The 25,018-nt window shown below is 37.9% G+C and overlaps 1 protein-coding gene across 2 annotated transcripts in view; it reads left to right on the top strand.

The window, feature by feature from the left end:
• THSD7B (thrombospondin type 1 domain containing 7B) overlaps positions 1–25,018 on the top strand; it is a 1,048,668-nt gene that overhangs the window by 740,414 nt on the left and 283,236 nt on the right. For both annotated transcript variants that reach the window (XM_060411164.1, XM_027965001.3), the window contains one exon: positions 4,653–4,847. In XM_060411164.1, coding sequence (XP_060267147.1) covers positions 4,653–4,847 — 195 coding nt within the window. The remainder of the gene's footprint in view (positions 1–4,652; positions 4,848–25,018) is intronic.

The raw sequence follows: 25,018 nt of genomic DNA, 5'->3' as shown, positions 1-25,018 counted from the left end.
AGTCATCCCAGAATTTATATTGGAACTTCATGTTCCACGTCATGAAGACATGTATTTTAATTAGAATAGAACTGATCTATTACAGGTTTGTAAATTTCAATGATAGCGTCTAACTCTTTAGACTTACGATCTGTGACCTCCTCTTGTATTCCAGTGCTGGTCCCCACATGTATGAGGGGCAAGGTAGCATTGCATCATTAAATTAGTTGTTCTTGTTACACAGACATGGAACAGGTAGTCACAAAAATTATGAGCCTTATCAAAGAAGAGGTACAGGATCTTAGAATGTGTATAGCAAGGGCCAGAGGCCAGCACATCTGCTTATTCCCCTGCACAGATAAAAGTTGTGCCAGGCCCCTGGTCAGACTTATGTCTTCACTGTGTACATTCGTCAAGCCTCCCCTCCATCCAGGAAGGCTCCTGGCTGCCCAGTGCCTGAGGCCCCAGAGTCCTGCCCTTGCAAGACCCTGAGTGGAATGAGCTTTTATTTCCATGTTTCTTTCACCTGTGTATCCCAGGCTTCTGTTGCAGCATCTGCACTATACAATACGTTGTTCGAATGTTGTGTGAGCTGAGCAGTAGCCACCCCCTCCTTTTCGATGTACATATATCGAACTCTACCTGAACTGAAGTGGTTCACAGTTTCAGAACAGCAAGCTAATAGAGCTCTTCTATTTTTCTAGCATGTCACCCTCATTTCCTGGAAACCATGACCTCTTGACTCAAGTTTTCCTACCTTTTCTTGTCAACTATTAGAGTTGGACTCTGGTTAGAAACAACTTTGGGAAAGTAATGTGTCCTTGGTGAAGGTGATGAACACAAGTAGATCTGAAGTAGTGGATTCCATCACTTATTTAGTCATTCCAGGTAGAATATTACCATGTCTTATCATAAGGCCGGCAACCCCTGCCCTCTTCATATCATAATTGAATAGAAGACAAACTTATGTCTCACTATCAGAGTTTAGAGGTGATGGGGGCAGAAAGTCTGGCCATTTAGCGGTAGTTAATAATCTGCTGATTTCAGTTATCATTAAAGCCTAAGAAGGCTGCCTAACCATCTCACATTGACAGCTGGTATCCTCCAAAAATTAACTAGGAATCATGCTGAGAATACATACAGATCCTTGCTTTATTTCTTTTGCTAAATTCTCAGATAATTTTACATTTCCTGCCAGGCCATTGCTTTTCATGCTGATAGAATTGAAAAGAATCATGTAACATAGGAAAGCAATTAACTCTTTTCCCCTCTTTGGTGATTTTTTTTTTTTTTCTCCCAAGGCTCAGGCTATGTCATGATTAAGAGAAAGATAAAGCTGAACTCAATTCTGTGCTTTATGCTCATTGCTAGACACTATGGATAGAAAAACCGCACAGACATGTGGAGGGTTCCAGGTCCTCTGACGACACCCACTCACCAGGTGACTGTTGTTATCTGGGAACTTCTGTAACTCAGTAACTCAGCTCACCCACCTGCTTCTCCATTCCTTTAATGAGAGTGCCCAGTTGTTCCAGGCAGTCAGTCTGAGAGCTTTCTATCCAAAGCTGAAGAGAGCTAAATCTCAAACAACACACAATAAGATTGCTCTAAAGCTATTTGAGCTAATTTTACTTGGGAGTACAATTTTCCTCCAGTAAAGACAGCCATATTTCAAGTTTAATTAATAAAATATAATTAAGCATTGATTTGCTGTTCCTCTTAAAAGATTCATTTCGGGTAAAAATATATGACAGGGATGATCAATAGTAAATATCTCTTCCTTGCCTGATGAAAAGACCTTTCCCACTAGTACAGTACAGTGCTTTCAATACTTGAAAACACCAAAAGAGACATCATTTCTCTAGATTGTGACCTTCAAGTGATGTGCTATGATCCAAAAGTTCCAGAACTCCGAGTTCGACTAAATAGCAGATGTCTCACAGGTCCAGTCTCATTTCTTTCCTGCCTGTGCCTTATATGTCATTTTCATCCAAGACTGAAGTACCTGTTTTTCTCTTGTGTACCAGGATTTCCAGTTGGTTATTGGCATTAGGGAAACTGCATTAACGTGCTGCTGTTATCTGTGTATGTGCCTGGCACTGCCACTGCAGTAGCGTCCTTGAAAGCTAGATTTATATGTACATGTATATTTTCTTGCACACACACACAGTGCTTTTATAATTATTCATAATTCCTTATATTTTATAACCAAGTAAGCAGATGGATGGATGAATAAATGACTCAATTTAAGTAACTTCTATTATGGGAAAAGGTGTCGGTAATGAAGGCCCCAAATTTGATAAGTATATCTACTTACCGCCTGTGATTTAGTTCTCAAAAAATCTCTGACTTAAGGAGTTCATACACGCTTAATATTGCCCACAGAACTATATGTGCAGGTGTGTGCTCAGTTGTGTCTGACTCTCTGCGACCCCATGGGCTATAGCCTGCCAGGCTCCTCTGTCCTTGGGATTTCACAGGCAAGAATACTGAAGTGGGTTGCCATTTTCTCAGGTGGAAGAGCTTCCCCACCCTGGGATCATACCCATGCCTCCTGCATTGGCAGGCAAATTATTTATCACTGAACCACCAGGGAAACCAATATAGTTGAATATAGACATTCATAAATCCATTTGTACTCTAATTTAGACAGCTTGCCGAACTTAAAAATATCATTGAATGTTTACTGTATAGTTTTCAAATTTTAAACTTAAATGAAATTAGAAAGTATTTTAAAATGTTTTATCATTGGAAAAACTCTTAATTTGTATATTTGTAGAGGTTTAGTTTTCAAATAGCAATATTTTTCCAAAGTGTTTAAAATTCCTTTTTATGTTATTCATTACATTGTCATCTTGGGAAAAAAATTAGCGTGGTAAACATTTGCTTGTACCCTACTTGAGAAAAGATCTTGCACTGTATTCATCATTAATGGCTATAATATTCCCAACAAAGAAAATGCAGGTGATGCTGGCTTGATGTGCAGTGGATTTTGTTCCTAGGATATGGACAGAAACAAGAATAAAAACTATTCAAAATGAATGAATAGCCCCACCTGCTTCAGAGCAGATGTACAAACTGGGACATATTGTGTGTGCAGCCATTGTTATTTTAGCTAATTCCTTGGTCCTAAAGCATTAGATACATTTGGCTTTCACCACTTCATAAATAATAAATAAATGGATGGATAAATGAATAGACGATACTCAGATTGACTTGTTTTTTGTTGTGCTCCAGATAAAGAAATTCAGAATATAAGAGAAATGGACAACTGAAGGTCCTTACGTATACTTAACCTGTGCTAGAAAAGTTTATATAAGCAGTTCTTAACAACAGTGTTCCTAAGTTGTGGTCTCTTTATTCCTTTTAATTTGGTAGATTTTAAAGAGCTGTAATAAAAGTGTCCCTAAACAATTTGTTCTTAGGATGCTAAACTCAGCAAATATCCATTAACACGTACCATTTCCAAAGACATCATGCCAAAGGCAGGTGGCCATTGGACAGGCTGGATCAGAACCACCTGGGACACTTAGAGACAAAAATATTTCCAGACTTCTTTCCCAGAGATGCTGTTGAGTAGATTTGAAGTTATACCATCAAATCTCTATATTCTCAAAGACATCCATGGTTAGAAATCAGTTGAGAAGTGTAGTTGTCAACCAGGGGGACATGTCAATGTGTAAAGTCATTTTTGGCTTTCAAAACCAAGAGTGTACGTGTGCTATTGTCATCTAATTGGCTAAGGCCAAGAATGCTGCTAAGTATCTTACTATGTGCAAGACAAACTTGTGTATCCACAAAATGAAATTATCTAATCTAAAATGTCACTGATGCCAAGTTTGAGACGTGCTGGTCGAGAAAGTAAAGATATATCCTTTGAGTCTATAATTAGAGTGAATCAAAGAGGCACAAAATATCATTTGTTCATAGTTGAATACAAATGGCATTAGTCTAAAGACTCAAAAATTAAGCAAAATCAAAAAAATGTTTTACCTTGAAATAAGTTCATGGTATGACTGCAGACAGTTCCAGTTGAAAAAGTATGTGAGAAGCATTGAAGAGTTATCTGCAATTGGTAAGATATCTGTAATGGGGATTATCTGGAGACAGTATTCCTGTACTTGAAAAAAATGATTAAAAAATTTAACTGATCCTGAAATGTTAGTAAGGGGGAAAAATGGTTTACCTGTAGAAGGGGAAATTTGTTTTAAAATACTGACTGACAAACATAGGACTATTTAAACATAAGTGCTATTTAACAAGTTAACAAAAATCAAATCTATGAAAAATGCAAATGATTTTTTTCATGGTTTGGTCCTTTTTCATCTTTGTATTGTTCTGTTGTAGATTCTGTTTTCTAGTTTTATATCATCTCTAGAGATCAAATGCTCACAAGCAGGACATATAGAAAATTACTGAACAATTATTTTGGTTGCTGTCAGTGCAGGGTTTGGATTAATAATGAAACCAATTAAATTATCAAATACCTCCACTAGAAACAATAAACATTTAATTTCCAGAGAGAAATAAGGTTAGCTATGTTGAACACCTTTTGCAATCACAGTGATAACAAAATTTTTCAAACATTGGGGAATTCTGCTATTTTGTCCAAGAATCAGGAGCAGCTTGATTTAATTAAAATAGCAACAACAGCATCCTTTTTTTTTTTTTAGCTGTCTCATGCATCTCTGATAATAACCAATCAGCAGAAATGACGGAATGCCTCAAGCAGATAAATGGCATGCCTCCCCTCATGCAAGAATGTGTAGTCCCATGTCGTGATGACTGCACCTTCACTGCTTGGTCCAAGTTTACACCCTGCTCCACGAATTGTGAAACAACTCGAAGTAGAAGGCGACAGCTCACAGGTAGGTTGTGCATTTTATTCTTTAGCTTCAAGCCGGTGATGCTGTCCTGAACCTACTGAGGAGAATGTTCATTCCAGAAGGATGAGAAATTATATCATCTCCCCCCACCCTCCCTGCCATTATGTATCTCCTAGGCATATGATTGACACACAATATGTACTCAATTAATACTTGTGAAGTTAATGAAAGATATGAACCATTCCAAAGCTATGAAGTTCCTCTATATATAGCTTTATAATTTTTGTAGTGATAAATGGCAGTATATCAACCAACTTCCTTAGAATAGTAAATGGCAGAGTTTCTGGTATTTTTCAGGCCAGGATCTCAGCAAGCTTGAAAGAAGTACCTGATTTGTTAAAAGCATCAAAGACAGACCTCACCTATATCATTGCCTTTTGCCATTACCGTATTGATAGGTTCAGTTGCTCAACCGTGTCCTACTCTTTGCGACCCCATGGACTGCAGCATGCCAGGTGTCCCTGTCCTTCACTATTTCCCAGAGTTTGCTCAAACACATGTCCACTGAGTCAGTGATGCCATCCAACCATCTCATCCTCTGTTGTCCCCTTCTCCCACTGCCTTCAGTCTTTCCCAGTATCAGGGTCTTTACCATAACCTAACAAGTAACTTGATATTTCAAAACTTTAGTAGTGGAAGGCAAAAATGGATTATATACATAGATTCTGCTTTTGTGTGTGTGTGCTATGTTGTTTCAGTAATGTACAACTCTTTGTGACCCTATGGAGTGTAGCCCACCAGGCTCCTCTTTCCAAGGAATTCTCCAGGCAGCAATATGGGAGTGAGTTGCCATGCCCTTCTCCAGAGGATCTTCCTGACCCAGAGATTGAACCAACACTTCTTCTGTCTCCTGAATTGGCAGGCAGATTCTTTACCACTGCCAAGTCGACAAGAGACTATTGGATCCCACCATAAAAAGATACCCCATATCCAAGGGCAAAGGAGAAGCCCCAGAAAAATGGTAGGAGCGGAAAAATCACATTTGGAATCAAACCCTATACCCACCAGAGATGCTTGGAGGGCTCATAAACCTTGTGTGCACCAGGACCCAGAGACGTCACAGAGACTGAGCCGGAACTGTGTTGAGTATCTCCTGCTGAGGAGTGAATCATCAATGGGCTGCCACAGGGGCAGGAGCTCTGAGTGTAGCAGACTTGGGTATGGCATAAGCCCTCTTGGAAGAGGTCACCATTAACCCCACCATAGAGGTGCCAGAACTTACACAGGACTGGGGAAACAGACTCTTGGAGGGCACACACGCACAAAAAAACCTTGTGTCATTACCTCCACCATAGTTTGGCCTCAGATCAAACAATAGGGAAGGAACACAGCCCTACCCATCAACAGAAAATTGGATTAAAGATTTACTGAGCATGGCCCTGCCCATCAGAAAAAGACCCAGTTTCCCCTTCAGTCAGTCTCTCCCATCAGGAAGCTTCCATAAGCCCCCTATCCCCACCCATCAGAAGGCAGACAGACAGAAAACCACAATCAAAGAAAACTAACCAAACTGATCACATGGACCACAGCCTTGTCTTACTCAATAAAACTATAAGCTGTGCCGTGTAGGGCCACCTGAGACAGATGGGTCATGATGGAGAATTCTGACAAAATATGGTTCTTTGGAGAAGGGAATGACAAACCACTTCAGTATTCTTCCCTTGAGAACTCCATGAACAGTATAAAAATGCAAAAAGATAGGACACTAAAAGATGAACTCGCAAGGTCTATAGGTTCCCACTATGCTACTAGAGATCAGTGGAGAAATAACTCCAGAAAGAATGAAGGGATGGAGCCAAAGCAGAAACAACACCCAGTTGTGGATATGACTGGTAATGTAAGTAAAGTCCAATGGGGTAAAGAGGAATATTGACTAGGAACCTGTAATGTTAGGTCCATGAATCAAGGCAAATTGAAAGTGGTCAAACAGGAGATGGCAAGAGTGAAAATTGACATTTTAGGCATCAGTGAACTAAAATGGACTGGAAAGGGTGAATTTAACTCAGATGACAATTGTATCTACTATTGTGGGCAAGAATGCCTCAGAAGAAATGGAGTAGCCATCATAGTCAACAAAAGAGTCCAAAATGCAATACTTGGATGGATGCACTCTCAAAAACGACAGAATGATCTCTGTTCATTTTCAAGGCAAACCATTCAGTATCACAGTAACCCAAGCCTATGCCCCTACCAGTAATGCTGAAGAAGCTGAAATTGAATGGTTCTATGAAGACCTATAAGACCTTTTAGAACTAATACCCAAAAAAGATGTCCTTTTCATTATAGGGGACTGGAAAATGCAAAAGTAGGAAGTCAAGAGATACATGAAGTAAGAGTCAATTTGTCTGTGGAGTACAAAAGGAAGCAGGGCAAAGGCTAATAGAGTTTTGCCAAGAGAACACACTTGTTAGAACAAGCACCCTCATCCATTAGCACAAGAGAGGGGTTCTACACATCAACATCACCAGATGGTCAATACTGAAATCAGATTGATTATATCCTTTGCAGCCAAAGATGGAGAAGCTCTATACAAGTCAGCAAAAAGCAAGACCAGGAGCTGACTGTAGCTCAGATCATGAACTCCTTATTGTCAAATTCAGACTTAAATTGAAGAAGGTAGGGAAAGTCACCAGACCAGGTATGACCTAAATCAAATCCCTTATGGTTATACAGTGGAAGTGACAAACAGATTCAAAGGGCCTATATCTGATAGAGTGCCTAAAGAACTATGGATGGATGTTTGTAACATTGTTACAGGAGATGGTGATCAAAACCATTAAAACCATCCCCCCCCAAAAAATTATGAAAAGGCAAAATGGCTATCTGAGGAGGTCTTACAGATAGCTGTGAAAAGAAGAGAAGCTAAAGGCAAAGGAGAAAAGGAAAGATATACACATTTGAATGCAGAGTTCCAAAGAATAGCGAGGAGACATAAGAAAGCATTCTTCTGTGATCAATGCCAAGAAATAGAGCAAAACAATAGACTGGAGAAGACTTGAGATCTCTTCAAGAAAATTAGAGATACCAAGATAATATTTCATACAAAGATGGGCTCAATAAAGGACAGACATGGTATAGACCTAACAGAAGCAGAAGATATTAAGAAGAGATAGAAGAATACACAGAAGAACTGTACAAAAAAGATCCTCATGACCCAGATAACCATGATGGTGTGATCACTCACCTAGAACCAGATATCCTGGAATGTGAAGGCAGGTCAATAGGAACAAAGCTAGTGGAGGTGATGGAATTCCAGTTGAGCTATTTCAACTCCTAAAAGATGATGCTGTGAAAGTGCTGCACTCGATATGCCAGCAAATTTGGAAAACTCAGCAGTGCCCACAGGACTGGAAAAGGTCAGTTTTCATTCCAATCACAAAGAAAGCCAAGTCCAAAAAAGTTCAAATTACCACACAATTGTACTCATCTGATACACTAGCAAAGTAATGCTCAAAATTCTCCAAGCCAGACTTCAACAGTACATGAACCGTGATTTTCCAGATGTTCAAGCTGAATTTAGAAAATTCAGAGTAACCAGAGACCAAATTACCATCATCTGTTGGATCATCAAAAAAACAAAAACAAACAAACAACAAAAAAAAAAAAAACCCAAGAGAGTTACAGAAAAAAAAAAAAATCTACTTTCGCTTAATGACTATGCCAAAGCCTTTGACTGTGTGGATCACAACAAAATGTGGAAAATTCTTCAAGAGATGGAAATACCAGACCACCTGACCTGCTTCCTGAAAAATCAGTATGCAGATTAAGAAGCAATGTTTAGAACTGGGCATGGAACAACAGAATGGTTCCAAATCAGGAAAGGAGTGTATCAAACCTGCATATTGTCACCCTGCTTATTTAACTTATATGCAGAGTACTTCCTGCAAAATGCCTGGTTGGATGAAGCACAAGCTGGAATCAAGATTGCCTGGAGAAATATCAATGACCTCAGATATGCAGATGACACCACTGTTATTGCAGAAATTGAAGAACTAAAGAGCCTCTTGATGAAAGTGAAAGAGGAGAGTGAAAAAGTTGACTTTAACTCAACATTCAGAAAACTAAGATCATGGCATCCAGTCCAATCATTTCATGGCAAATAGATGGGGAAACAATGGAAATGGTGACAGACTTCATTTTCCTGGGCTCTAAAATCACTGCAGATGGTGACTGCAGCCATGAAATTAAAAGATGCTACTTGTGGAAGAAAAGCTATGACCAAACTAGACAGCATATTAAAAAGCAGAGACATTACTTTGCCAACAAAGGTCCATCTAGTCAAGGCTATGGTTTTTCCAGTGGTCGTGTGAGGATGTGAGAACTGCACTATAAAGAAAGCTGGGCACTGAAGAATCGATGCTTTTGAACTGTGGTGTTGGAGAAGACTCTTGAGAGTCCCTTGGACTGCACAGCGATCCAACTAGTCTATCCTAAATAAATCAGTCCTGAATATTCATTGGAAGGACTGATGTTGAAGCTGAAACTCCCATTACTTTGGCCACTTAATGTGAAGAACTTGACTCACTAGAAAATACCCTGATGCTAGGAAAGATTGAGAGCAGGAAGAGAACAGGATGACAGAGGATGAGATGGTTGGATGACATCACTGACTCGATGTTTGAGTACGCTCTGAGAGTTGGTGATGGACAGGGAAACCTGGCATGCTGCAGTCCATGGGGTCAAAAAGAGTCGGACACAACTGAGTGACTGAACTGAACTGAGTACCACCTGGGAAGCCCATGTATAGATATATACATACATAGATTCTGCTTTTGTGGTATATGATCATATTGGTTCAATTTACTTCTTTGAAATTTAATGGAAACTAAAATCATAGGTAGTTTAATCAAAGTCTTAGAGCAGTTTTCATGATAATATACAAATAATTGACATTGTAATATATCTAACTTCTTATCTAGATAAATATTCCAGAACTTCTCATTGTAGGTTTTTTCATATAGGCAAAAAAAGCTTAATTCAAGAAATGAGAACCAAGAAAAATACCAGAATAATAATTAGGTTAATAATATTGGTATTGACATTGAAGAATTAAGCAGAGATGACCATTTGTTCTCATGAGCAACTCAAGTGCTAATTCTCTTGGTTTCAAGACTCCCCTTTGTTTGTATGCATTAGATACATGATTATTTTAGATTTAATTTACTCTAATGGATTGACAAAATCCATGAGAGTCCTTAAAAGTATTTCTGATTTCCATGCAGAGCAGGAACCCATCTGTAAGTAAGGTGAAATATTCAGTCACAAAGAGAAACATTAAATGCATGTTATACTTTGATATTTTGTCTACAATAAGTGTTCATATATAAATTTATGCAGCATAAAACATATCTTCTGCTTCTAAGGTAAAATAGATTTTTTATCCTCTAAGAATATAGTGGGATAGTCTATATGTGGCAGGAATAATTCCATGTTAAGGGACAGTTTAGGGGAACTTGGTTTGCATGTTCATGTGTAATGTTTCAGAAGCCATTATCTTAACATCTCTGTCCATATATTTGAGATGAGAAAGAATTTCCTTGAGAGGGACAGAAAATTTTTAATTTGTGGCCAATTTTTTCTTCCTTTTGAAGGTACCAGTAAATTGAGAATGAAATAATTGAAAATCCTAGGACATTTATTTATTTTACAGCCAGTAAGTTTGTGTTATCAATTGTCAGAACTTTAATGACTTTTATTTAACATATACTTTTAAGGTAAATCTTGAAAAACCATTATACTCTATCCTAAAAATTACTCACACCCACCAAAAAAAAAAAAAAAAAACAAAAACTAAAAAAAAACAACCACCTAGACTTCATTTTCTAAATCATTAAATGCTAAGCTTTTAGCTTTTGCCTAGCTAATTGATCTTTGTATGTCGCAGTACCTAGATTACCTAAACAACTGGCCAATTTCATGAAATACACAAACTGTTTTAAAAAATCAGTCAAATGGATTACATAGTAGTGTCAATTGAAAGAAAAATGCACAATGTGAGAGTTTAGATGTATTCATGGCCTTAACTGGGGACTACCGCCCTGGAGACAGCCTCTCAAGTAGCTCTGAGAAACTGCTTTTAGGAGGTAGAGGAATAGGCTAGTTTATATGTGATTTTTTTTCTGTTATAGAATACGATACAGCCTACCTCTTGGTGAAAACTACTAGTTGCAGAGAATAGAAGTCTCAAGTTTATGATCATAGTGTTCTTATCTATATATGGGAATATGCAAGAAGTGAAGTTTATTAAAATTCTTCCTGAAGTACATGTAACTATCCATGGCTCTGATTGCCCAAAGCACACGGTCTCTCTCTATTTTCTTTAACGTCCTCTGTTGAAAGCATAGAGTGTACTGAATCAGTCAAGGACTCTAGTGGATTAATCTTTTCGGACTTGAGTGGAGAGTGGGATCGTCTTTGTTCTTGTTCTGCTTGAGTGCCCCCCTTTTGGTCATAAATTCAAAGTTGGGGAGGCATTTCATGTCCCATAGCCTTAGCAATGTTCATTCCTACGTCAAGGTCAGATTTCATTGATGAACAATCCAGTGTGCTATGACTAGGTCCTTTTAATGGTAACCCCTAAATGGCTCTGGACTACCTGTCTTACTAGTCTGTATGGTCCAGGAAATGATTCTCCCTTGTTGTTTCTTCTTACATCTACTATAGCACTATAATAATCATTTTAATTCTATATAGAACTGAATATTGAGTCAGTCCCTTCAAGTCTCTTAGTAATCATTACTTTGGTCAAAGACTCAGCTTTGAATTGGGTAACACAAGAAGAAACCATCTCATAGGATCAGCAGAATACATGTTACATTACCAAAAGTAATAATAAAGTCACAATGGAGATTCATGCAGTGAACTGCCAGCATCAAACCAGTTCTTAAGAGATCACCAAGACTAGGGAATAGACTGTTTAAGGCAGAAATCTGATTTTCTTTTTTGTTTTTAATGTGGGTGATTAAATGTGTTCTATTAACAAGTCCAATTAGGTCATTGCTCTTAAGTGACTGTTGCCATATAAATCCAGTCCATAGCTGAAGAAAGGCCCCTCCTGATAAGTGGGAAATTATGGTTATCTAGTGAAATTTAGCTTATTGTTCTGATCGAGCTTGAATAACTTTGATAGAAAATTCATATTTATGTTAAAATTTTCAAAGGGACCATCCAGAGCATTAGAAATCTACCAAGGTGAACTAGAAGTACTGGACATAGATAATTGACCATAGATCAAAACATTAGATTTTTAAAATTTTTCATAGGATTGTGCCTGCGTTAGAAAACCATTTGATTCCTATGTAGAAGTCCCAAGAAATCAAGATCTGCTCTGGTACTTTGGAATAAATATCTGCTTCTGATGCCCTCATCTTCTCTTCCTATTGTGAATGTTGTTTTTCTTCTGTTTGAGCGTTGGTGTCAAGGTGAGTTTGAGGTTAGCAATCTTCTCTATAGACAAGTCTGGTTCAGGGGCCTTTTTAAGGTGGGAAATACGAGTCTAAGAGTCAATTCCCTTTAGTCTTGTTGTGCAAATGCATAAACAAGCTAAGAGTAGCTGATAAAGTTCTTTCCATCTAGGCCGGGGGAGAGTCCTTTAAATGATATATTTTTTCAGTATACATTCTCCAGAATGTAGTTCATGGGGTATCTGATCCTTATCCAAAGACAGATTACTGTGATAAACTTCAGAAACAAGTTTAAAATGTCCTTTTAACAATTCATTTAAACTTTTGTGACAATATAATATATCAACAGAAGCCATCTAGCACTATAAAGGTATATTACGGAAACATTTTTTTTTCTATAAAATTATCCTCATTTCCACCAAATACAGCCAAACTAAGACTAATTTAGTAAGTCTGAGTTCAATAAATTTGGCCTGATTATTTATATAAGTGTATACCAAGAATAGCAATTGTTTATATAGGCTCTTTAAATTTGGTTGCTTTTTTTTTTTTTTAACTTATAAACAGTCCCAGACTAGGACTGTTAGGAAACTTATGCCTAGCACTTGCCATCAGATTTACCTATGATACCTATAGATTTGGATGAATTCCTCTCTTCTCAAGTCCCCCAGATAGCTTGAGAGTCCTTTCTTATTCACCTGATAAGGTTGCTGAAAGAAAAGAAAGTGTTAGTTGCTAAGTCAGATCCAACTCTGTGACCCCATGGACTGTAGCCCACTGGGCTCCTCCACTCATGGGATTTTCCAGGCAAGAATACTGGAGTGGGTTGCCATTTCCTTCTCCAGGAGATCTTCCCGACTCGGGGATCGAACACAAACCTCCTGCATTGCAGAGAGACACTTTACCTTCTGAGCCACCAACCAAGGTTGCCAAGAACCCTGAAAATAAGGGAGTAGGCTGTCATTCTAAGGGGTTTGATGGCTTCATAAAGCCTTTCTTGGGATTTCCCACGTGGCTCAGTGGTAAAGAATTTTTCTGCGACAAAGCTAGAGGCTCAGAAGACACACGCTGGATTACTGGGTCAGGAAGATCCCTTGGAGGAGAAAATAGCAACCTACTCCAGTATTCTTGCCAGGATAATCCCATAGACAGAGGAGCCTAGCACACTACAGTCCACTGGATCCTTAAGAGTAGGGTATGGACATGAGCACAACAGAGCAAGCACAGACGCACGAAGTTTATATTAGTTTTTTAAAGCTGACTGGTTATATCTGATTCTATGTTTATTCTGAAACACAACATTCCAGTCAAAGCTATGATAACATAACCAATGTTTCCATTGTGCCCTGTTAAAAGGAGAACAGATTTTTCTTGAACTTATGCAAATAACTTTATTTCCATGAAAATAAGAATAAAAAGTATCCAATTCTGGAGGGATCAGGTAGGAAAAACAAGATAAATGTTTCACTTCTACTTACAAAGTTATAATTTATCAAATGATTGTTAGTCATTATACAAGAAATATTTCCTTATATCTAGAAAACAAAGCTAAGCAGTAATATTTTAGACAAAAAGTCTAAAGAGAAAAAATAGTCTAAAAAGTGATAACCCTATCATCTGTTCATTCAGTCCTATGCAATTAATTTTGTTGCCTTCCTGTTAACAATTTTATGAAGTCATCAGATTATTCATTAGAATTCCTTAATTTCTTACCCAGTTCAGTAGTATAATCTGAAAGTTGTCAAAAACCTGTAATTGTCTGTAAGCAATGATCCTTCAGTAAAAAATAAATTAATTAAAAAACCCTGTAATTGTCCCCATAACAGCCCTTTCTATGAATCTTCTTGAAGATGAAGAATTTTAATAAAGGTAACAGAATAAAATAACTGTAAATGGCAAAAGACTTTTAAAATGGCATCTTTAAGGATCTGATTACTATTGACAAAGAAATTTGGCTATTTCTATTCCATTTTAAGATAATTTGGACTATAAATGATAACATAGGACAACTAAAATTTAGCAATTTCATGTAAACTCTAGAATATTTATATTAACAATGTTTATTCATATAATATTACCTAAAATTCATCATCATTCATTTAATAATGTTAATCATATAATTAAATATATCAAGTAAACCTAAATAGTTTAATAACTTTCTGTGTTTTTTTAATTTTTCTTTGATTTTTCCAGGGCTCTCTGAGAAATGCCAACATTAGCAAGAGGTCATAACAGAGAGATTCAAATTCTAGTTTTGCAAAAATTTATTTTTAATATTAGAATTCTTTCAACCAATTAAGTTCATGTTAATCTTAGCCAGCCTTGATCATACATCGAATTCTTTCTCAAGGTTTCTTTTCCATAAGCCTATAATTTGCCTTTTTTGTTTTAGATTTTATCCTTTGAGTTCCCTTTTTTATTTTTCTCTTAGACTCTCTTTTGAAAATAATTACTTTGTTTTCCCTTAATAGAATGCATTTCCTTTCTATTGACCCTTTTAAAAGTTATTTTGCATATGAAAACATTTTCTTTATTTTAGTGGTTCTAATTTCATATATTAATCATAATTTTCAAACCTTAAGAACTCCATCTTTAGTGAAAACCAAGAGAAAACAGTTGTGAACTATCACATTAGCATGCCTGATTGGCAAACTTAACGAACATATTCCACTACCTCTGCTGCTAAGTCACTTCAGTCGTGTCCGACTCTGTGCAACCCCATAGACGGCAGCCCAGCAGGCTCCCCCATCCCTGGGATTCTCCAGGCAAGAACACTGGAGTGGGTTTCCATTTCCTTCTCCAATGCATGAAAGAGAAAAGTGAAAGTGAAGTCACTCAGTCATGTCCGACTCTTTGCAACCCCATGGACTGCAGCCTACCAGGCTCCATCCATGCGATTTTCCAGGCAAGAGTACTGGAGTGGGGTGCCATTGTCTTCTCTGATTCTGTTACCTCTAGAAACACACATTTTTCCACAATGTAATTTTTTCTCCATGTGGTACAAGATATGTACCCAGTGAACCAAACATCTTTATTTTTTTGGTAAGAATATGAAATTTGAGATTTTAATTGCTAAGCAAGTATAAATTTTCCTGTATTTTATTTGAAAATAATCTAGACAGTTGATCAATCCCTATCATTTAACTTAGTAAAATTCTAAAGTTTCAAGTTACCAGAAGATTTAGAGAAACTGTTTTTAAGTAGAAATAGAATAAGACATAATCGTTCTTAGTATTCACCTAAAAATATCCTACCATGCTTGCATTGAATTTTATGAAAATATCATTTTTCATGCTGACAAATTTTGTTAGTGGTAATATGATCTTTTTTGACATTCAGTAAACATAGATACAATAACATTTTCACATGTAGTGTTGTCATGCTGTTGGTTTTTCAGTTAAACCAATAAGCTTGTTTTCATTGGATAATGATTAATCCTCAATCATGTGATCTTAAAAGAAACTGGGTTAATTTGTATTTCTGAGAATTTCTTGAAGCACTTCATTATATTTAAGCCAATTAAATCGGTCTCTTTTACAGTTTAATTTTTATAACACCTCACCAAAGGTAGAAACATGATATTCTATAATATATACATAGACATATAATCAGAGTTCTCACAGCTTCATTTTAAAACTTAAGACATGAATCTGGTATTACAATATAAAACTCAGTAGTTTATAATAACTGTTGCAATGAGTTTATTCTTGGAGTTTACTCTTGGATAAAAGCTGACCGCCCCCTGCCCCCTCTTTTTTTTTCAATTTTAGAAATTAGAGATGGTCTAGATAAGAGTTTCCGGAGAAGGCAATGGCACCCCACTCCAGTACTCTTGCCTGGAAAATCCTATGGACAGAGGAGCCTGGTAGGCTGCAGTCCATGGGGTCGCTAAGAGTTGGATATGACTGAGCGACCTCACTTTTCACTTTCATGCGTTAGAGAAGGAAATGGTAACCCATTCCAGTGTTCTTGCCTGGAGAATCCCAGGGACAGGGGAGCCTGGTAGGCTGCCATCTATGGGGTCCCACAGAGTCGGACACGATTGAAGTGACTTAGCAGCAGCAGCAGATAAGAGTTTCTGAGACCTGGTAGAACATTTACATCTCAAAGACTCAGGGAGATCATTGTAAGCTCTTCCTAGAAGAACTTTTGTTCCCTTAGGGTCAGAATTTTGAAAGAATATTATATAAAGCCAGCTTTGTCTCTAACTGCATATGTAAAAGCCACTGTTGCAATGTCAGGAGAGTCCCATCATGACCTTTTTCAGGATGAAGTTTTCTTAATTTCCAAACTACTTGCAAGTATAAGCTCCTATATATATATGAACCTGGCAGGGTATGAGTCAAAGGTTTATCTGACACCACTTTTCTTCTGCTTTGAAGCCTTTGTTAACCATTTCAATGTCAGTTTGTCAGAATAAAAGACTGCATGGTGGGCTGGTATGCTGTTGGGCTTAACACCTCTAGGAAGCACCCTGGATTTATCTCACCTCTTTCAAAAGTCTGTTTCTCCCTCTGGCTGTATAAAATTTCCATGGATATTTGGAACACTGAATGACCAATGTTATATGTGTCCCCAAAACAAATTTCTTTGAATTAATGAGTCAGTCTCCTTATGGGACCATTGCATGGCATGAGGGCTTGCCCTTGCTGCTGTCATAAGTTTCCCAGTTGACTAAGAAAGCTGTAACTGGTTGGGAAAAGCTGTGTCTCTTATCTTTGGAGCTGAAAGTACTCACATGGTAATTTATTCAGACAAACTCTGCTTAAAGTATTCAAGAAAAGATGCCAATCAATACTCCTATGTAATCATCCAGTCCAAACTACTCAGTGTATTTCAACTGAGCAACCTCCCAGCCTCTCTCAACTGGAGTAACCCACTCAAGTGGCTTTTAACAGAGCAAAATCTTCCCATTGTCTTTCATCTGGATAACCTAGTTACCTCTTCTTGAATCTAAGTTGAAGGAAAACTTACTCTTCATGGCAAGGAGTTTAACAATCACACACACACAAAAACCTTAAGAAATGTGAACCAACACAGGAGATCCAAGACCTAGGAGAGGCTTACCCAGTTGTCTAGACTCCCTGAGGGTGTAGACTAGCACAAAGGGCCTTTTCTGGGGGTCAAGGCCCCAAATAAAGTTCAGGCAAATGAGACAAGTATATTCTGAGTCCCTTAGTGGTCACCAAAATTTTCAAGTGAAAGACAAATGCACAACACTCATGTTGTGAGTTAGGCTTTATCCCAGGTCTGAATGAGAACTATTGCCCAGGAGATAGCCTCTCAGATAACTCTAAGGAACTGCTACAAAGAGGAAATGGTGAAAGCTGGTTTATATGTGACATAAAGGGAATACTTCATGCAAAGATGGGCTCAATAAAAGACAGAGATGGTATGGACATAACAGAAGCAGAAGATATAAAGAAGAGGTTCAGGAATACACAGGACTGTACAAAAAAGATCTTCACGACCAAGAGAATGATGATGGTGTGATCACTCACCTGAGCCAGACATCTGGAATATGAAGTCAAGTGGGCCTTAGGAAGTATCACTACAAACAAAGCTAGTGGAGGTGATGGAATTCCAGTTGAGCTATTTCAAATCCTGAAAGATGATGCTGTGAAAGTGCTACACTCAATATGCCAGCAAATATGGAAAACTCAGCAGTGGCCACAGGACTGGAAAAGGTCAGTGTTCATTCCAATCCCAAAGAAAGGCAATGCCAAAGAATGCTCAAACTACTGCACAATTGCACTCATCTCTCACACTAGTAAAGTAATGCTCAAAATTCTCCAAGCCAGTCTTCAACGATATGTGAACTGTGAACTACCAGTTATTCAAGCTGGATTTGGAAAAGGCAGAGGAACTAGAGATCAAATTATCAACATCTGCTGGATTATCGAAAAAGCAAGAGAGTTCCAAAACAAAAAAATATATATATTTCTCTTTTCTTGACTATGCCAAAGCCTTTGACTGTGTGGATCACAATAAACTGTGGAAAACTCTGAAAGAGATGGAAATACCAGACAACCTGATCTGCCTCTTGAGAAATCTGTATGCAGGTCAGGAAGCAACAGTTAGAACAGGACATGGAGCAACAGACTGGTTCCAAATAGGAAAAGGAGTATGTCAAGGCTGTATATTGTCTCCCTGCTTATTTAACTTATATGCAGAGAACATCATGAGAAACGCTGGGCTGGATGAAACACAAGCTGGAATCAAGATTGCCGGGAGAAATATCAATAACCTCAGATATGCAGATGACACCACGCTTATGGCAGAAAGTGAAGAAGAACTAAAAAGCCTCTTGATGAAAGTGAAAGAGGAGAGTGAAAAAGTTGGCTTAGGGCTCAACTAAGATCATGGCATCCGGCCCCATCACTTCATTGCAAATAGAAGGGGAAACAGTGGAAACGGTGTCAGACTTTATTTTTGGAGGCTCCAAGATCACTGCAGATGGTGATTGCAACCATGAAATTAAAAGACTCTTGCTCCTTGGAAGGAAAGTTTTGACCAAGCTAGACAGCATATTAAAAAGCAGAGACATTACATTGCCAACAAAGGTCTGTCTAGTCAAAGCTATGCTTTTTCTAATAGTCATGTATGGATGTGAGAGTTGGACTGTGAAGAAAGCTGAGCGCTGAAGAATTGTTACTTTTGAACTATGTTGTTAGAGTAGACTCTTGAGAGTCCCTTGGACTGCAAAGACATTCAACCAGTCCTTCCTAAAGGAAATCAGTCCTGAATATTCATTGGAAAGACTGATGTTGAAGCTGAAACTCCAATACTTCAGCCACCTGATGCAAAGAACCGACTCATTTGAAAAGACCTTGATGCTGGGAAAGATTGAAGGTGGGAGGAGAAGGGGACAACAGTGGATGAGATGGTTGAATGCCATCATCGACTCAATGGACATAAGTTTGAGTAAACTCTGGGAGTTGGTGATGGGCAGGGAGGCCTGGCATGCTGCAGTCCATGGGGTCACTAAGAGTCGGACACGACTGAGTGAGCTGAACTGAACTTCTTGTTTGGTAAAGCAGTTAGCATGCATCTTGGTAGAAACTTACTGCTAGTCACAAAAAAACAGAAATCACAATGTAATTGTATTGTTTTTCTATGTATTGGAAGATATTGAAAGTGAAAGTGAAATCACTCAGTCGTGTCTGACTCTGCTACCCCATGGACTGTAGCCTACCAGGCTCCTCTGTCCATGGGGTTTTCCAAGCAAGAATACTGTAGTGGGCTGCCATTTCCTTCTCCAGGGGATCTTTGGAAGATGTTAAGTGTGATTTATTATAATTCTTTCTGAAATGCATGTAACTGTCTAAGGGTCTGTTTGTCCAAACTACAAGCATTCTGTCATTGTCTTTAATTTCCTCTGTCTGAAACGTTGAGTTCACTCTCAGTCAGCAACTACAGTGGGTTAATCTTTGTAAAGTTGGATAGAGAGCAAAATACTCTTTGCTCTTCTTTTGTTTGCCATATCTTTGGTAGAAAAATAAGTAGTGAAAAATGTGCACTTCTGAAGCCTTATTTTTATTGTTGTGATACTAATGCTTGTATTTTGGTTTCTCCCATGTAATTTGGTAGTAAATATAATAAGCAATCTCAAACATGAATGATAGTATTAAAAAACATGGGCATAGACTATAAAGCAATGTTATTCTCTAACATAGACACACACACAGAAGCATACAGACATGAATACAAGCCCTCCGTTGTATAGGGGACCATCTAAGTAAGGTGTTTATTTTTCCATTTTTTAAACTAGAGTCTTCAGTTTAATATCTGAGTGTTCTCTGTGTTTTATGCAGACTAGATAATCACAAGTTTTAGATTTAGTGATAACTAAAGCAGTTGCTTATACAGTACTGTAAATTATCAGTCTAAAAAATAAAAAATCTACCTAGGTTACTAAATAATGATATATTCAAAATAACTGGATAACTAATACCTTTTAAATATTGTAGACTTGTGTTTTTGTAGAATAAGTTATAAATTTCTAATTTAAGGTGGAAAATGTCTTCAGAGTTGTAGTGGAGATTGATTTTTTAAAATATTGTTAAAATACTACCTGGTTCTAAATCCAAAGATTAATACTGATTATGACTAGAATGTGATCAAAGTTAGTTCAGTTCAGTCACTCATTGTGTCTGAATCTTAGTGACCCCGTAGACACCAGGCTTCCCAGTCCATCACCAACTCCCAGAGTTTACTCAAACTCATGTCCATTGAGTCGGTGATGTCATCCAACCATCTCATCCTCTGTGGTGCCCTTTTCCTCCCACCTTCAATCTTTTCCAGCATCAGGGTCTTTTCAAACGAGTCAGTTCTTCACATCAGGTGGCCAAAGTATTGGATTTTCAGCTTCAACATCAGTCCTTCCAATGAATATTCAAGACTGATTTCCTTAGGAAGGACGGGTTGGATCTCCTTGCAGTCCAAGGGGCTCTCAAGAGTCTTCTCCAGCATCATAGTTCAAAAGCGTCAATTCTTCGGCACTCAGCCTTCTTTATAGTCCAACTCTCACATCCATGCATGACTACTGGAAAAACCATAACCTTGACTAGATGGACCTTTGTTGACAAAGTAATGTCTCTGCTTTTTAATATGCTGTCTAATTTGGTCACAACTTTTCTTCCAAGGAGTAAGTGTCTTTTAATTTCATGGCTGCAATCATCATCTGCAGTGATTTTGGAGCCTAGAAAAATAAAGTCAGCCACCTTTTCCCCATCTATCTGCCATGAAGTGATGGGACCTGATGCCATGATCGTTTTCTGAATGTTGAGCTGTAAGGCAACTTTTTTACTCTCCTCTTTCACTTTCATCAAGAGGCTCTTTAGTTCTTCTTCACTTTCTGCCATAAGGGTGGTGTCATCTGCATATCTGAGGTTATTGATATTTCTCTCAGCAATCTTAATTCCAGCTTGTGCTTCATGCAGCCCAGTGTTTCTCATGGTGGACTGTGCATAAAAGTTAAATAAGCAGGGTGGCAATATACAGCCTTGACGTATACCTTTCCCAATTCAGAACCAGTCTGTTGTTCCAAGTCCAGTTCTAACTGTTGCTTCCTGATCTGCATACTGATTTTGCAAGAGGCAGGTCATGTGGTCTGATATTCCCATCTCTTTCAGAATTTTCCAATCAAAGTTAAGGACAACTGATAATTTGTTTCTTATTGTGAGAATTATCTCTGCATTAACTAATTTGCTCAAAGCCTTCTTCAAAGAGTGATCCCATGTAATTGAGAAAGATATCACAAACATAGAGATGGCATATATTTTACAGAATATTCTGCCAGTAACTTGGTTACATTGTACATGAACATTTTCCTTATTCCTATTCTTTCTCTCTCTTATGTTTTCCTTTTTTTTCACCTTTTTAGAAAACTTTGTTCAATTACTCAAGGAATAATTTTTATCATTTATGTATGCTAGACCTTGGAGCTCTACAAAGAAATAGATAGAGTTGATTTTAATTTAAGAGCTTCCAGTATAATTTAGGTAATTTTGGTATGGTTAGTGACAACATAGTGTAGTACCTGCTACAATAGCTGTTGTATAGGGTACTTATTAGTTTTTGTTTTTATTACTTCTGTAACAAATTATCACAAGTTTTATGACTTAAAACAATGCAAATTTATTACCTTACATTTCTCTATGTCTGAAGTCAGAGATTTTATAGGACTATTAACAAGATGTTGTCAAGATAGGATTTTTTTTTTTCTAGAAGGTTTAGGGGAACATGTTTTCTTTCCCAGCTTCTAGGAGCTGCTTACATTCCTTCGTTATGGTTTTCTTCATCCAAAGTCTTGAAATTCAGTAACATTATATCCCTTTGAGTATTCTATCACAGTTGACTCTACTCAACCTGGAAAGGTTCTCTGAATTTGAGTTCATGTGATTATGTTGGACCCAACCATATAATCCAAAATGATCTCATCCCAACATCCATAATCTTAGTTACATCTACAAAGTTTATTTTGCCATAGACGTTTAGTTGTTCTAGGGATTAGGATGTAAACATTCTTGGAGAGCCAGCATTCTGCCCATCAGATGCTACCCAAGTACAGAAGAATACCTCTTCTAGAACGGAGATAAAGAGTGTGTTCAAGGATGACTTTCTGGAGGAGTAATCCCAGTTTGGACCTAAAGGACAGGTAGTCATTAAATAGGCTATATAGAGAGGGTAGAACTGGTGACCTTCCTGGAATAGAACATGCAAAGACCAGAACTTAAATGAGTGGCTTTTAGAATACTCAATACTAAAAATACTCAGTATTATTTTTAACTTGACACAAGCTGATTGGTGCAGCATAGTTGTGAGACAAAAATCCACAGACCCAATCCTATGGAACTTTGATGACCAAAGTGAAGAGTCTAGACTTTATTCCACGAACTGTGGTAAGCCCGTGGAAAGTTTTAAGTAGATGAATGATATGATCAGATTTCTAACTTTGTAAGTTGGTCCTGGTTGAAGTGCTGGGAAAAGATTGAAGGGAGTGAGTTACGGTGGCAATAAAATCTTGAAAGGAGCCAGTATAGTGATTTAAGCTGGGAATTTGGTGGAGGGCTGAATATGAGTATTGGTAGAACTGGGTAATGTAGAAGGAGAAGGAAAAGTTATGATGGTCAGAGTGAGTGAGTACGGCTGTTGCCAGGGTGAGTTTGATCCTTTAGGTGTAGATTTCCAGTCTGTGGCCCCAAAGTTTGAGTAAGAAATCTGGGCTGAAGATAATAATTAGGGACATAAGGGGTACAGAGGATTATGCTCTTTGTGGGGATCAGAAAAGAGAGTCTAAGGCTATGCCTTTGGAAACCCATCAGTTAAGAGAGGTACAGAGGGAGAAGAATTCAACAAATACATGAAAAAAAAAAAATGTGCCCAGAAAGATGGTGGGGGTGTGAAGCAGAGGTGAGGGACAGAAAGCTGAGGTGTGAAAGGATATTTCAAGAATGATGGTGTAGTCAATGCTCCAAGGCTATCATTGAATATCAAGTCTGAAAGATAAAAAGTAAAAGATAGTCAGGATGTTATTACTTTGGCGAGAGTTAGCAGTTTTAAGGCATAGGTAGACTAAAAATCTAGAGTTAAGTGTGTTGAGAAGAGAATGGACATATAAGAGATGGAGAAAACTACTTTTTGGACATTTGAGAAGCACCAGATACTTGGGTATGTTGAATGCTGATAAGAAGGTGCTGATCCTCTTCACCCACTGATACATCTCTCATGCAGTAAATGCTCACAGCAGAGACAGAGGCAGTGCTTCTCAAACTTATTCTCAGCAAGTGGCCCTAATGGTAGATGCAAGAAGTATATCACCCTAGAGAGACAGTGATGTGTCCAAAGCTTCTACAAGATCTTTCAGAACTTATAGGAATCCTTATTTATTGTGTCCAGAAGCATCACAGAAGAGATACAGCTAGTCCTCCAGGTGACAACTGTAGAATTGTTGTGTGTAATGTAAACTTCTGGAGCTTCCCTGATAGCTCATCTGGTAAAGAATCCGCATGCAACATAGGCTCTCAGGTTTGATTCCTGGGTCAGGAAGATCCACTGGAGAAGGGATAGACTACCCATTCCAGTATTCATGTGCTTCCCTAGTGACTCTGAGGGTCAAAAATCCACCTGCAATGAGGGAGACCTGGGTTTGATCCTTGGGCTGAGAAGATCCCCTGGAGGAGGACATAGCAACCCACTCCAGTATTCTTGCCTGGAGAATCCCCATGGACAGGGGAGCCTGGCGGGTTATAGTTCATGGGATTGCAAAGAGTTGGACACGACTGAGTGACACAGCAAACGTAAACTGTTTCACAATGAGAAAGTAGTCTATTATCAGCTTATAGCAAGCATTTCCAAAGCGGCCATTTAAGACTGGAAATAGATTAATAAAGCTCCCTACTATTTAAAATAACCAGCCATGACTCTCACTAATGGCCCACTAATGAAGAAACAAAGTGAAATTATTATATCTAGAACTTAAAAATCTAGAGGAAGTGTGTTAGTAGCAAAGTTGCGTCAAGTTACAGAGGGTCTCAGAATCCATTAAACGTAATTGACAAGTACCCACAGCTTTGAAAAATGACTTTGCATTGTCATTACTCAAAAGTTGGGATTACACCTGAAAGGTCCATCAAAGCCAACTGGTAAAGTAAGGTCATATTCTAAAATCTTTAAGTTAAAAAGGTCTCTCAAAGTGCAAGTCATATCTTTTTCTCAGATTAAATTACCCAACTTGCATTGAGCGTTTATTTCAATATATTTTTTCTGTCAGCATTTCTGAGTTCCTGGTAACAGGAACCAAAATAAATTACACTCTGCCCACCACACCCCAGGTGACAGCCAGGCTAACTCCAAGGCCATTGTCTGGGAGGATATAATTTTTTTTCCTTGAATCAACAAGCTATTTTTTAAAAAGTTACTTGAAAAAAAGGCAGAGTTATACTTACACCATTTTATTCGCTTCCTTGGAAACCATTACTTTCAAGGAAAATGGAGACAAGGTAGTCAGTTTTTATCAACAAATTATAGACATCAATATAAATCAACAAGAATTTTTCTAGTTGTCAAGCCACTGTAGCAAATTTTTTTCTAAGTATGTTTTGCCACTCTCCAACATGAAGCCTTTTTTCCCCCCAGTTAACTTAAATTTCACAGTTGCTGTGGGAATTGCTTCATTGTCCTAGGATTTACTTCTGTGTTAAAGGGAAAAAAAAAAGTGAAAAAAAAAAAAGAAAGGCTTTATTTTAT

The sequence above is a fragment of the Ovis aries genome, chromosome 2 (assembly GCF_016772045.2).
Source record: "Ovis aries strain OAR_USU_Benz2616 breed Rambouillet chromosome 2, ARS-UI_Ramb_v3.0, whole genome shotgun sequence".
In the NCBI taxonomy this organism is placed as follows: domain Eukaryota; kingdom Metazoa; phylum Chordata; class Mammalia; order Artiodactyla; family Bovidae; genus Ovis; species Ovis aries.
This window is presented reverse-complemented; position numbering and strand designations above follow the sequence as displayed.